A 13643-nucleotide genomic window follows, 5' to 3' on the forward strand; every position below is an offset into this window, starting at 1 on the left:
TGGAAAATCTTTAAATCCCATAATCCTTAAAATCCTTGGGATTAAATCCTATCTCAAAATCCAGGATGTGTTACTCAGGGTAAATCAGGAAATCCCTCTATACCCCACATACCAGGAGTTCGTAGACTTTTTTAATCATGACAACCTATGAAGGTTATGAACCCCTTACCAGAATTTTGTTTTATAATTAAAAAGTAAAGAACATACCGAATTTCAGGTAGATTTAGTATTTATGCATCCAAATTTGTGAATACTCTGAAATGCTCCCATGAACCTATTTGGAGATTTGTGGACCCCAAGTTCAGAATCGATGTCAAAGATTATATTTGTGGATGAGAAACCTCTGCTTGCCTGCCTTGGTAAATAATAATAGCTGGCATTTATATTTTTCTCTAAAATTCCCAAGGCACTTTGCAAATATTGTCTCATTTGATCCTTGCCTTAGATGACAGATTGTATTATCTCTATTTTAAACTTGATTAAATTGACCCAAACAGAAGTCAACTGAGTCACCTAGGGTAACTCATCTAGTAAAGATCTGAGGTCAGGTTTCAACTCATCTTCCTGATTCCTTCCTGCCTCCAAAAGTCATATTAAAACCTGAGAAAGATTCACTATCCTGGTGATATCACAACCTTATTCTAAGCAACAAAACACCAAAAATCTTTAAGTGTTCATGCAGTTAAATCTCAGTCTGAGAGTAAAAACGCATTTAACTGAGAAAAGAAATAAATTAGAAAAGGGGGGAAAGATGCACAGAGAAGCTTTTCTATGAGATCAGTTCACTAAATTCATGATGGAATTAGGACCAAGGCTATTTTCATTTTTTTTATTAATAAAGCATCTAAAAGTATTTTATGGCATTGAGTCCCATGTGAGAAATAATCTCCTGAAATCTATGCAGAACTTTCTAATTCCAAAACATCTTACTTGTTGAGGTCATACATTATGTTAATCACAATGCAAAAATGTATTTTATGGAAGTGAATCCCACAAAAGAAATGGTCTCCACCCAGAAATCTACCCAGAACAAAGTAACCACCACGAGGAAAAATGTGGCATGCTAATTGCAGACCAGACAAGAGGCAGGGGAGCTTATTGAGCACATACTAAAGGACAGACACAATAAATGCTAGGGATACATATAAGGGAAAAATAGTTCCTGCATTTATATAGATCACCCTTTAATAGGGAACAGAGAATGGGAGTAGCAAGGTAATGAGAAGATATGTAGAATAGATGGAAGGTGATCTCAGAGAGGAGGTCACTAGGATTAGTTCCTCCTGCACAAGATAGCATATGACTGGATTTTCTTCCTCTTCAGATGTGGACCACTGTTGGAAGTGCCCAGAAGATGAGCATCCAAATAAGGACAGAGATCACTGCTTCCCAAAGACTGTGACCTTCCTGGACATCGCAGAGCCTTTGGGGATAACACTAGCGTTAATAGTTGTTTCTTTCTCTCTTCTAACAATTCTCATTCTCTGGGTTTTCATAAAGTTTCAAGACACTCCCATTGTCAAGGCCAATAATCGGACGCTCAGCTATATTCTTCTCATCTCCCTCACCTTCTGCTTCCTCTGCTCCTTGCTCTTCATTGGCCGTCCCACTGCAGCCACCTGCCTCCTCAGACAAACTACTTTTGGAGTTGTCTTCACTGTGGCTGTGTCCTCTATTTTGGCAAAAACCATCATGGTGGTTCTGGCCTTCAGGGCTACAAGACCAGGGAGTAGAGGCAGGATGTGGATGCAATCAAGGGTGTCCAACTCCGTTGTCCTCATCTGCTCTGGCATTCAAGTGATTCTCTGTGGCATCTGGCTGGGAACTTCTCCCCCCTTCCCAGACATTGACCCACACTCTGAACGTGGTCACATCATCATTCAATGCAATGAGGGCTCTGATGTTGCCTTCTACTGTGTTCTGGGCTACATGGGCTTCCTAGCCCTGGGAAGCTTCACTGTGGCTTTCCTGGCCAGGAGCCTGCCTGACGCCTTCAATGAAGCCCAGTTCATCACTTTCAGCATGCTGGTGTTCTGCAGTGTGTGGGTCTCCTTCCTCCCCACGTACCAGAGCACCAAGGGCAAGGCCATGGTTGTGGTAGAGATCTTCTCCATCCTGGCCTCCAGTGCTGGGTTACTGGGCTGCATCTTTATTCCCAAGTGTTATGTCATCCTGCTGAGGCCGGAAAGGAACACTCAAGAAGGGATAAAGAAAAACATGAATTCCAAGGGCTGACATGATTCTAGGACATTGCCTCACAATTCCTACCAGAGGCATAAAAAGTTTCAATAATAACACTTCAGCATGTGATGTCTGTGGTTCTTCTTCTCCCTGATATTTGAATTTAAGTTGGTTCTTTTTAAGCGCCCCACATATTGTCAGAGAACCCAGGTTTTGCTGGTAAATGTTTAACAAATAGCTTCCTGAAAATGTCCCAGAAACCTTTTCACTTCATCTGCATCATTACCTTTTTAACATCACATTTTTCATACTGATATCTTCTTCAAACCCAACTTACACCCTGACTCTTGAATCTGTGAATCACCCTGGTTTATCTTCACTTAGAAGTTAGTGATCTGACTTTGGAATTGTTCTCTTCAGGACACTTTTATAATGATTTGGATACATGCAAAGGAGGCCTCTTTATCAGTTTTGGAGATAACAGAAACCCAAGTAAGATAGCTAAAATACTAAATTACAAAATCCTCAGTTTGCCAAAATCCTCTTATTGGATGGAGCATTAGACACAATTGTGTCAGATGAATTTTAATAAGGACAAAAATACCTTATTCCATATTGGTCCAAAAATCTACTTCACAAATATCTTTTTTTAAGCAATTGGGGTTAATTAACTTGTTCAAGGTTACACGGCCAGGTGTTTCTGGGTGGGTGATAAGTGTCTGAGCCCGGATTTGATCCCAGGTCATCCTAACACTGGAGCTGGTGCGCTTACTCGCTGTGCTACCTGGCCGCACTGCTTCACAAATATCTTATGGGAGAGATACCAGTATACCATGTATAGCAGTTCATTTGGAAAAAGAAATCCCACTCAGGGTTTTCAGATGGGATGGAATATTATTAATTGAAAAACAGATCCCTTTGGAACAATTTTATTATGTAACAGCCTGGCAAGCTAATGTGATCTATGGCTGAATTAAGTTATATGTCTACTATTCATTAGAAAAATTCAAATTAAATAATTCACAGGTACAATGTTACACTTATAAGATTGGTTGATATGACACAAAAGAAAAATGATTTCTTTTGGAGGAGATGTGGGAAAACTGGGACATTAACACATTATTGGTGGAGTTGTGAACTGATCTAACACTTCTGGAGAGCAATTTGGGGCTATGCCCAAATTGCTATAGATCTGTGTATAGCTTGTGATCTGGCAATGCCACTTCAGGTTATTGTCTCTTTGCTTCTTCTTGGCTTTTTGTCTGTTCGCCTTGTTTGCTAGATTTGTTTCCGCAGGCTTGGTACCCTCCACCTGTAGATGCGTGATAGCTTAAGTTGGATGTCACCCCCTTTCTGCAACTGTGATGTGTCATCCTTGGACCTGGCATCAAGCATATTAAGAACTGACCTCTCAAATGGGACCCCTTGGGACAGGGACAGCTCTACATCTGATTTCAGAAGCAAGTAGCCATGAAAGAAGAGACCTTCGCCCCTTACCCCAAGATTTTGGGACCCCATTTGTTGGGGGGGATGATGGGGAGCTTGTGCTCAAGCCCCACCCTAAAATATTGTTTTCTGTGTTTATTGTGTGCTATCCTTGTTATATTGTTGTGAAATTCTGTTGACACCAGTTATTCCTAATGTATTTTTGCCAAGTAAGGGACATGAAAGATCTTGGGGCCGAATGTAAGGGTTATGGGATTTAAAGATCTTCCATGCTCCATTGGACTTGCTGACTTAGCAGGAAGGCGTGGGGCAAGAGGAAGCAGAAGCCAAGCTAGAGTTCCTGTGGTGACTGGCAGTGGCAGCAGTAGAGGAAGCGGCAGTGGTAGCAGTAGTGGCTGAAGCGGAGGTGGATGTGTGAACCCCTTTTTGAGACAGCCAGAATTTCTGCTAGGGACTCCTGCTGAGGATTGTCGGGGCCAGAGCTGCTGGGAGCACACTTCCTGGCTGCTGAGTGGTTGCTGTGAGTGGGGAGAAGAGGACCTTTACCTGAGGTAGCCTGTTCTGTTTCAAAGGCTCGAGAATGTGGGTGCTTTCTACTTTATCTACCTGTGCCAATTTCATAACTACTCTGATGGCTTTGACTTTCTGGTTTTGGGACTCAATCATTTGATATTTTACTAAATGTCCTAGCTTTGTCCCCCATATAGAGAGCCTGGTATATTTTGTGATTAATAACCACATCAGCATATTTATAATTGCCACAGCATTGTGAATATTGCATTGCTGATACAGCTGCCCACAAAGCTTTTGATTGGCCTAAAGATATTTCACCCCAAAACTCTCATTCTTATCAACTTCTGTATGACTTCATGAATGTGGTGAAAATTCCACTAACTTCAATCGAGGTGATAAAATGTCAGTTAACTACTGGGCAAAGATATTTTCTGCAAAGTAAAATTAGTGTAACTTATATTAGCCCAAATTACATTTACCCCAAAATCAGATGTCTTCTAATGGACTGTCTCCATTACACACTATTTCAATATATATATATATATATAGTTTTGAGGACAACACAGTGCATCATTTTTTTTCCTACCAGTTTGTCTTAATTTTATACTAACTTGGTAAACAAAAGAAAAACTATTTCTTCTATGTTGGACATGAATATTCCTTTCCAAATAGAAACAACATTGGAAAGGATTTTGAAGAAGACAGGTTTTGCATAAATGATCATTGTGCTTTTTGTCACCATTTAAATTTTATGTAATTGGTGGATTGCAAAAAGGCACTAGACTGCTGAACAGTAGCAACATTGCATCACCTACATTGATTCTTTCCTTGTAATGTGATAGGCTAGCAATATTTCTGCTTAAAATCATGTTTGTGACTAACCATTTGTATGAATTATTTTAAAGAAATAAAAAATCACAGACAAAAAAAGCTGCTTGTCTTTTAGGTCTACTGGATTTTGTATTGTCTGTAAGAGTGCACACATTCCATGTGCTGATGGTGAGTGGTATCATCTTTCCAGAAGTATTTGTAATTTTGGTTTTTTTGTGTTTTGACCATAGAATGGTATTCCCACCTGCTACAGTAAACTACCCAGGGTTTTATAGGCACACAATTTTGGAGTGATTTAAGATGGATTGAAACATGTTGGGAAAATAATCCTCTCAGGGATAAAGGAATTTGGAAGTGAGTTGTAGTCAGGCAGGTTTTGAGTGAAAATGGAGAATGGCGAATATTGCAGTGTAGCAGCAATCACCCCAAGCATCCTCAGGGTTTGCTGCCAATACAGGTTCTTGGATCTGCTTTAATAAAGGAAAGCAACTCAAAATGGGTTAACAAGCTTACTTTAATCAGTCAGACCATATATCGTTTACCTTGTTCAGGGGAAAAAGGTCAACACCCCGAACTTCAAAGTATACAGGCAGAATTATCAAGACAGAAACAGATCAAGTAGAAAGCTTTCCAAACTGTCCAGCCATTACATCCATACCCAATCAACATCTGGGTTTCAATATCTGGGTTTTTCAAAGCTGGGGGGGCTCTGGACAACGGCTTCCCAGAATCCAGATCAAATCACAGAACACTTCTCAAAGTGAGCCCCCCAAAAAAAGCCTCAAATCAGGGTTTATATAGCCTTCTCCTGGCTCAGAGAATGTAACAACCTTATTGACTCACTGGCCAATCAAGAAGTATCTACTGAAAAACAAGCCTCCCATGCCAGGCTTCAGATGCACTTTAGCCTAGGGGCAGGGAAGATCTTCCAAATTTACATTCCCATTACATGCAGGGAATTGACTTTTAATGGAGTAGGTGATTCTCATTTCAAGTGTGGCTGGAGAGGGTGTGAATCCTTCTGCGTGGAATGGAAAATGCTTAAAATGTTCAGTCTTTTCTAGAAGACATTGGTTTGGTTTGTAATCTATCCCTACTGACTGCTATCAGTGTCACTGAAACAAGCTAACTAAGGGTGAGTAGCTAGAGGACTTTTTATAGATCCTCAGGTGGAAAGGATCTTGTTCATCATCTTTTTCCGATGTCTCATGTTATTTATGAAACCTATGGAGAGGACATGACTCACTCAGATCTGATTTAGGCTGTGCCAACATTAACATACCTATTTCCTGACTTTTGTTCTAGAACACTTTGTTCTCAATTGTGCTGTTCAGTTCATATGCCAAGTCAGAAATTCAGAATAAAGCATGACAACATACACTGTTAAGGAGAATAATGCACCTCAAAGGTGATCATCACAATCATGAACCCAGTGGTGGGAAGAATGGTGTAGCAGAAAGGGAGCTGGCCTTGGAGTCCAGAATACTTTGGGTCAGACCTGTCTCCAAAGACTGGTTTATTCCCCGAGCTAAGGTCATTTTTCCTTCTCTGGCTCTGAGGGACGTTCTAAGGCAGAAATCCTTATCATTTTATGTGTCATGGAAATCGTGGAAGATTATGAACTCCTTTTCAGAGTACTGCTTTTTCTTTAAATTTAAAATGCAGGAAAACACTAAATTTCAGGTAATATTAGCAAGAAAAAACTGATTTTTTTTGCATTCAAATTTATTGACCCTCTGAAATGCACACATAAATCTTCTTGGGGATTTGTGGACGTTAGGTTAATAATAACTGCTCTAAGACTACACTTTGCAGAAAAAGCACCTCTGCTGGCATTGGTAAATTATACTAGCTAAGATTTATATTCTTTTTAAAAGTTCACAAAGCACTTTACAGATATTACCTTATTTGATTCTGACAATGACCTAGGTGGTAGATGGTATGATCTCCATTTTATATGAGAGGAAACTAATACAGATGTTAAATGGCTTGGTCAGGATCACTCAGCTAGTAATTGTCTAAGGCATGATTTGAACTCAGTTCTTCTTGATTCCCACCTATCTCCAAAAGCCAAAACAAAGATGTGAGAAAGTCTTACTATACTGTGAAAACACAGTCTGATTTTTAAAAAAAAGGCAAAACAAACCAAAACACCAAGTGAAGGGTCATATCTGATAGTGAAAATGTATCTGCTCATGAAAAGAACTGAATTGTCAGGGGGTGGTAGACATAAATAAGCCTTTCTCTCAATGTAGATGATTCAATTCATGATAAAGTCCTTCAGGGATTAGCACTTAGGTAATTTTCGTTTTTTAATAAAGCATCTGACGGTATACTACAGTGAATCTTATGTAAGAAAGAACACATGTTTACCTGTCTGGGGTCTTGGGTCTACATTAAATTATCATAACACAAGCCACCTTCAGTTGAAGAGGGTTCACTTTTCACAAACCTTGCAAGGGCAGTAGTGTTTACTAAATGCCTGTTCTGTGCCAAGCTCAGTACTGAGTACTGTGGATACAAAAAAAGGGAAAAATTGTTCCTGCACTCAAGTAGTTTACCTTTTAATAAAGAAGACAATATGTGTATAGTGTAATGATTAAAACAGTCTGAGAGTCAGTTTCTCAGTCATTTCATCATTTTATTAAAAAGCCAGCAGGTTATTAATAAAAGAATGGTCATTTGGCAGTCTCTCTTAGACAACACCCTGAATGGCAGTGGGGTCTCATTTTATATGCCCTTTGAAAAGTAGGGGTTCCTGAGGGATGACAATTAATTGGGATTGGTTAACATAATGGGAGGGTGGGTTATATTGAAATGAAGGCCTTGAGGCACCTGACCTAGGTCACTCAAATCTTGGTCAAAGATACATCTATTTCCATATCACCTCTCTTGATAATTTGAGAATTAACCTTTCCCTAGACCTGTTTGAGCAAACACAATGAACTGGAACACACCTATTAGCCCAGACTTGGAATTTCATTCACTTTCTGATTACACCCTGGCCTGGGTAAAATTCTAAAAGGGATTTCCCATACTGGTTGGTTTCTGGATGAGGAAGTAGAAAAGGGGAAAAACATTGTCCCTAATAACAATAGTTATTGAATTAAGGAAATATTCGTTTCTCACAGTAGCATATTTTTGGAAGGTAATCTCAGAGAGAACGTCATTAGCAGTGTCAGAAACAAAGGAAGGAATGCTGTTTCCACAGGATTAATACTGCTCCCTGATTGGCTGGAGTAAGAGCAGGAGTGATACCAGGATGTAAGTCACAGGTGACTGGCTCTAATCAGAGCTATGACCCAGCAGAACCAGGTTTCTGATCAAGTGAAAGGTCAGAAGCTTGCAAGCATTCCTGATGAACTGTTTAATATTATCCAACACAAACCCTGGGTGGAACGAGCTGTTTTAAATGCACATGCTTAATATGCACATGCAATATATGACAAGGGAAATGTAACATACCAAGGAGGAGAATATGAAATAAGTGGTTCAGGGGGTTGCATCTAGCCTAAGGGAAACAAAATGGGAAATGTGAATTGGGAACGAGAAATAAATAGCCATGTATTTGTCTGAACAAATGTACTCCTTTAAGGAGTTACCCATTCACAAGGAATGTAAAATACATGTGAAATAAAATGAGAGCTTTCCTGGCTTCAAAAATGAGTAGGGTTCTTTCTGGAGTCAGTAACCTTCTCACAGAAGTAACTCCTCTTGCACAAGATAGGATCTGACTGGATTTCTTTCCTCCTCAGATGTGGATCACTCTGGGAAATGCCCAGAAGATGAATATTCAAATAAAGGGAGAAATCACTGCTTTCCAAAAACAACAGGTTTGGTAAAGGGGACACACAAAAAAGCCCTGAAGAAAATAACAATTTTAAAAACGAACTAGGAAAATGTTAAAAAATGTTCAAAAACTCAGTGAGGAGAAGAATGCCTTAAAAAGCAGATTTGACCAAATGGAAAAGGAGGTCCAAAACTCATTGAGAAAATAATTACTTAAAAATTAAGATGGACCAAATGGAAGCTAACAACTTTATGAGAAAAAAGAAACAATAAGACAAAACTAAAAGAATGAAAAAAATTGAAGATGATGTGAATTATCTCATTGGAAAAGCAACTGACCTGGAAAATAGATCCAGGAAAGATAATTTACCATTTATTGCATTACCTGAAGGCCATGATAAAAAAAAAAGCCTAGAGATCATATTTTAAGAAATGATCACAGAAAACTGTTCTGATATTCTAGAACAAAAGGGTAAAATAGAAATTTAAAGAAATGAAAGTATCCACCTTCTTTCATTTTTTAAAATTTCTATATTTATATTTGGCATATGCTGTTTACTATATAGCCTCAAGTAAGTTGCTTTACCTCTATGGCTCTCAGTATCTTTATCTTTAAAATGAGGATGAGAATTTTAGACTGCTTTTAAGGTTCATTCTTTTTTTTTTAAAGCAATTGGGGTTAGGTAACTTGCCCAAGGTTACATGGCCAGGTGTTTCTGGATGGGTGCTAAGTGTCTTAGCCCAGATTCGATCCCCAAGTCATCCTGACACTAGGGCTGGTGCTCTTACTCGCTGTGCTACCTGGACGCCCCTCATACTTCCTCTAAATCCCGGGGCTCTATGAATAATAGCTGTGGAAGGCACTAGCTATAGAGGGAGCTAATAAAGTGTTTGTGAGAAGTGTGTCTTTGGACTTGGGGGAGAGCTGATTAATAAAACATGGAAATAAGGACATGGCATCTCAAAATCTCAGAGACTGGACCACACCCTCTCTTGGGGGAAAAAAGAGCTGTCTCTTACAGGTCAAATCGGATTGGATAGGAACACAAGTGAAGGGGCAGACTGGGGGTTTCTCTTTTCAGTTACTAATTCCCAAAAAACTGCTCTGTTGTCCTTAGAAGTGGGAGCTGACAGAAGCATTCCCAGATTGCAGATCTTTTGGACAATAGTGGTATGAATGGGAGAGCTCTTTGCTGTGGATTTTTAAAGTTTGGTTAGAAGTGGCAGTCTTTTAGGTGACTTTGACTTTTTACTCTTCTACATCTTTAAAAGCAAAGACAAAGAAATGGGGAGAAAGGAAAGGAGGCCTGCATTAGGTTCTAGTCTTGAAATGAATACACTTTGGGAAAGCCTGCCTTCAAAAGCTGTGTGTACAAACTTGGCAGGCTTCCAATTTGCCAAACTGCCTCTGATCTTTGTTTATGCAGTTGTCTTTTCGATGATAATGAAGATATTTATAAATAGTTTAGTTGTACATAGTGCCCTCTACTCATAGAGTCTACAAAGTGCCACATGGCACCTTCCTCTCCTGCTTTACAATTATTTTCTCATTTGATCCTAAAAACCACCCCACCAGAGAGGTGCTGTGATTATTCATTCCCATTCGACATGTGAAGAAACTCAGAGAAACAGAGGTTAGATGACCACCTGCCTAGGGTCACCTAGCTCGTAAGAGTGTGGGAATGGATTCCAGTTCAAGTCTTTTTCAGTCCTGGTCTGAGACTGTCTCAAATATGCCACCTACTCCATTATACTCATTCCATGAGCATCTTGAGAACAAAAAAGAAAGAAACAAGAATTTATTCAGTTTATATTTTATGTCAGGCATTGTCCTATACACATTTGAAATATTAGCTCATTTAATTCCCACAACAGCCCTGGTAATGATTATTATCCCTACTTTTAATGATGAAGAAGTTAAGGCAGACCAAAGTTTAAGTGATGTTCCCAGAGTCTGAGGCTAGATTTAAAGGCAACAGCCCAGACCTAGCAATCAATTCATTCAGGTAGTCTTGAGAATTTTATTCAGTTTTTACTTGGAATTCCTAGTACCTACTGCCCTAGTTTGCATGTACTGGACGCTTAATGAATGTTTACTGACTGCTTGAAGTCCATCCAAGTTATGACAAAATTGAGGAAGCCTTCTGTTATGACTTCATTATGAAGTGTATACCCCACCTAGTCATCATTCTATTATTTTTCTCTATTCTCTATATTCAAGGCACATTCAAGTTAGGAGCTCCAAGCAAATACCCATAAATAGCATAGAAATCACATGAGGGGAGTAGTACAGGAATGAGGGGGCCAGCTATTATAATCAGCTTGTGGCAGAAAAGTACAACAGGAAATAGAGGGACAAGCCTCAGTTAGGGAGATCATTGTAAGATGCTGAACACAGCACCTGGCACCATATAAATGTTAGTTACTATTACTTTTGCTATGGTTATTGTAAAAACAAAATGAGCTGGAGGGCTTAGTTTTGAACTTCACAAAACTGAGAAAGCTTTCCTTCTGAAATGCATTTTCTCTTTAGGTTTTGTTAGTGGTTTCTCACTCTCTCCCCCTCATGTGGCTACATACTCACTACCATCAGGCCATGACCATAATGTTTGATGTGGAGGAAATCAACAGGGACCCTCTTCTGCTCTCCAGTATTTCTCTGGGATTCTAGGTCTACAATGCCTTCCACAGTGATGAGAGGACCTTGGAGAGCCCCCTGTGGTGGTTGACAGGAAAGAGTCAGCTAGTCCCTCACTTCTTCTGCAGAGCCAAGAAAAATCTGTGGCTGTAATTGGAGAAGCCACATCAGCTCTGTTTTTCCAGATGGGGATCCTGCTTGAGTTCTACAATTTCCCATGGGTGGGTGATATTGGGCCTCCTACTTTCTAAATCTTTATCAAGTCACTCCAACTTAGGAGAGAGTGGATGGACCTCTCATTAACCTACAGCCAGATTATGCACAAAGAATGTAGCTACAACTAGATTGTGCACAAAGAAGAGAATTGGAATTAACTAACCCTATCAAGGGGTGAAGTGGGATAGGATTGAGCATTTAGAGAATGACTACTGAGTGTCATGCACTGGGCTAAGCACTCTTGCAAATATTATTTCACAATTTCCTCCAAACAATAATGAGGCATGTGCTGTAATTATTCCCAATTTAAACACACAGAAATCAGGTGATTTGCCCGTGTCCACCCAACCGGTATGTGTCTATGGACATATTTGAACTCAGATCTTCCTAATTATAGAATTAATGCTCTATTCTCTGCACACAAAACCTGATTTATATGTGGAAATAAAGACTAAGAAGAATCATTCATACAGGTCACAGAAGAACCCAGATGAGAACCGTATCGGTGGGGTGGCCGATTTATTAAACATTAATAAGATGGTGCAGTGAGCAGAGCACTGTCCCTGGAGTTAGAAAGACTTAAATTCAAATCCCAATTCTGATATTTAACACTTACTAGCCATGTGACCTTGTGCAAGTAACTTAACCCCAATTGCCTAACCTTCCCTTCAAAAAATAAAAAAAAGAAAAAGAAAAGAATATCAGAAAAACCAAAAGAAGACAAGCTATCAAGGAGAAGGGCATGATTAACACTATCCAAATATGTAAACATGGATGAATATTTAAAAAAAACACTAACCTAGGAAAATAATTTACTAAATATTAGAATCAGTCAAATCATAGGTAAGGGCTCTGTGATGCATCAAGAGTCAGTCAAGAAAACATGAAGATTGAAAAATTAGAAGAAAGTTTGAACTATCTGTCTCAAAAAAACAACTGACCTGGAGGACAGATCCAGAAGAGATAGCCTAAAAATTATTGGTCTACTAGAAAGGCATGATGAAAAAAGCAGCCTGGAGAACATACTCCAAGAAATCATCAAAGAAAATTGTCCTGAAGTCCTAGTATCAGAGGGTAAAATAGCTATTGAAAGAATTCACCAGTTATTGAAAATACTTATTGAAAGAATTCACTCCTCCTGAGAGATCCCAAAATAAGAAATATAGCAGCCAAATTCCAGAATTACAAGGTCGGAGAAAATACTGCAACTACCCGTCAAAACAGAGCATAACATTATAGGCAAGGAGATGGTCATTTAATGAAATAGGGGATTTACAGACTGACCTAATGAAGAAACCAGAGCTCAATGAAAAATTTGATCCTCAATTACAAGACTTAAGAAAGAAATAAAAAGGCAAAAAAGGAAAACACACATGCTCACACACACAAACATACACACAGAAGCACACATGCATATAACTTGGGACTCAATGACAGCAAACTGTTTACATCTCTATATGAGAAGCTGATACCTGTCAATAATGAAATGTATATGATTAGCATGACCTTTAAAAGGGATATAAATAGATAGGGGGTGTGGGTATAAATGAACTAATCTGATGATTAGAAAAACCTTATTAAGTGGTGCAAAGGGACTGTAATTGGAGAAAAAGAAAGGATGAGGCAGAAAAAAGGTAAATTATGCCACATGAAGAGGCATAAAAACAGACTATAGTAGAGGGGAAGGAGGGAGGGAGATGAACATTATATGAACTTTCTTCTCATTGGTTCTGCTTCAAAGAGGGATGAACATAATTGGTTACATTTAAGATTCTAATGTGAAAAAAGACAAAAACTTATTATAACAGAGGGAAAGGATGAAGGGAGAAGAGCAATGTATGAAATTTACTCTCATTGGTTTGGGTCAAAGAGGGAATAACATACTTTGATAAATACAAAAATCCATTGTGCCATATAGGCAGTAGGAGGAGTAACAGGAGATAAGAATGGGGGAGGGGGTTGTTAGAAGGAGAGGCAATAGTAATAAGGGGAAAGGGTAGGTAAAGTGGGGGAGTCACGGGAGGGAATA

The 13643-nt window shown here is 39.1% G+C and overlaps 1 protein-coding gene across 1 annotated transcript in view; it reads left to right on the forward strand.

Moving 5' to 3' along the window:
- The window catches only part of LOC138167646 (vomeronasal type-2 receptor 26-like), a 72390-nt gene extending 70155 nt beyond the window's left edge, over positions 1 to 2235 (forward strand). Inside the window, exon 6 of the mRNA XM_069096580.1 lies at positions 1325 to 2235. Coding sequence (XP_068952681.1) covers positions 1325 to 2235 — 911 coding nt within the window. The remainder of the gene's footprint in view (positions 1 to 1324) is intronic.
- The last annotated feature ends 11408 nt before the right edge of the window (positions 2236 to 13643 follow it).

The sequence above is a fragment of the Petaurus breviceps genome, unplaced genomic scaffold (genome assembly GCF_028583685.1).
Source record: "Petaurus breviceps papuanus isolate PSGF00001 unplaced genomic scaffold, PetGlider_PUasm1.0 243, whole genome shotgun sequence".
Lineage (NCBI taxonomy): Eukaryota > Metazoa > Chordata > Mammalia > Diprotodontia > Petauridae > Petaurus > Petaurus breviceps.